Source organism: Eimeria mitis, genomic scaffold, assembly GCF_000499745.2.
Source record: "Eimeria mitis Houghton genomic scaffold, Emh_scaff2924, whole genome shotgun sequence".
In the NCBI taxonomy this organism is placed as follows: domain Eukaryota; phylum Apicomplexa; class Conoidasida; order Eucoccidiorida; family Eimeriidae; genus Eimeria; species Eimeria mitis.
Window position 1 is genome coordinate 3,046 of NW_013571265.1, and position 819 is coordinate 3,864.

Consider the following 819-nt stretch of genomic DNA (forward strand, 5'->3'; position numbering starts at 1 on the left):
GGGGGGCCCCAAGCGGCACGCGAGGGGGGGCCCCCAGGGGCCCCCGAGGGGGGCCCCCAAGCAGCACCCGAGGGGGGGCCCCCACCAGGGGCCCCCAAGGGGGGGCCCCCAGGGGAGACATTTGGGGGGCTTTGTTGTGTTTCGGGTGTTGTTGTTGGTGTTGTTGCTGCTGCTGCAGTTGCTGCTGCTGCTGCAGCTTCTGCTGCTGCTGCTGCTGCAGCAGCAGCAGCAGGATTATTGATTGTACAGAAACGGCAGCAGATTTTGCTGAAGGGGACGCAGAGACAATACCCACTTGTTTGGGGGCCCCCCTGAGTATCTGCTGCTGCTGCTGCTGCTGCTGCTGCTGCTGCTGTTGCTGCTGCTGCATCAGTATCCGTATCAGTATCACCAGCAGCAGCAGCAGCAGCAGCAGCAGCAGCAGCAGCAGCAGCAGGTTGCTCACAGTCTCTCCATTGATATGTCTGCAGCCTTTTATTAAATTTTTGGTTAAGAGACTCTTGGTGCTGCAGCAGCCCCCTCAACGTCATATTTTGCTGCTGCTGCTGCTGCTGCTGCTGCTGCTGTTGCAGGTACTGGCGTATACTCCAGTTTCCTCTGAACTGCTGCAGCTGCTGCAGCTGCTGATGCAGCAGCACAACCGGCGCAGCAACCCCACCACCCCCACCACCCCCCTCCCCCCCCTCACCCTCACCACCCTCACCACCACCACCACCATCAGCAGCAGCAGCAGCAGCAGCAGGAGCAGGAGCAGCAGCAGGAGCAGCAGGAGGAGGAGCTCTTGCTGCTGCATGTTTAATAATTTGTGTATTGTGTCTG

General features: G+C 60.3%; 1 protein-coding gene across 1 annotated transcript in view; it reads right to left on the reverse strand.

Annotated features, from left to right (window-relative positions):
- EMH_0060330 (uncharacterized protein) overlaps positions 1–819 on the reverse strand; it is a gene marked incomplete at both ends in the record, with an annotated part of 5,428 nt that overhangs the window by 2,002 nt on the left and 2,607 nt on the right. Inside the window, 2 exons of the mRNA XM_013497784.1 lie at positions 86–267; positions 446–689. Coding sequence (XP_013353238.1) covers positions 86–267; positions 446–689 — 426 coding nt within the window. The remainder of the gene's footprint in view (positions 1–85; positions 268–445; positions 690–819) is intronic.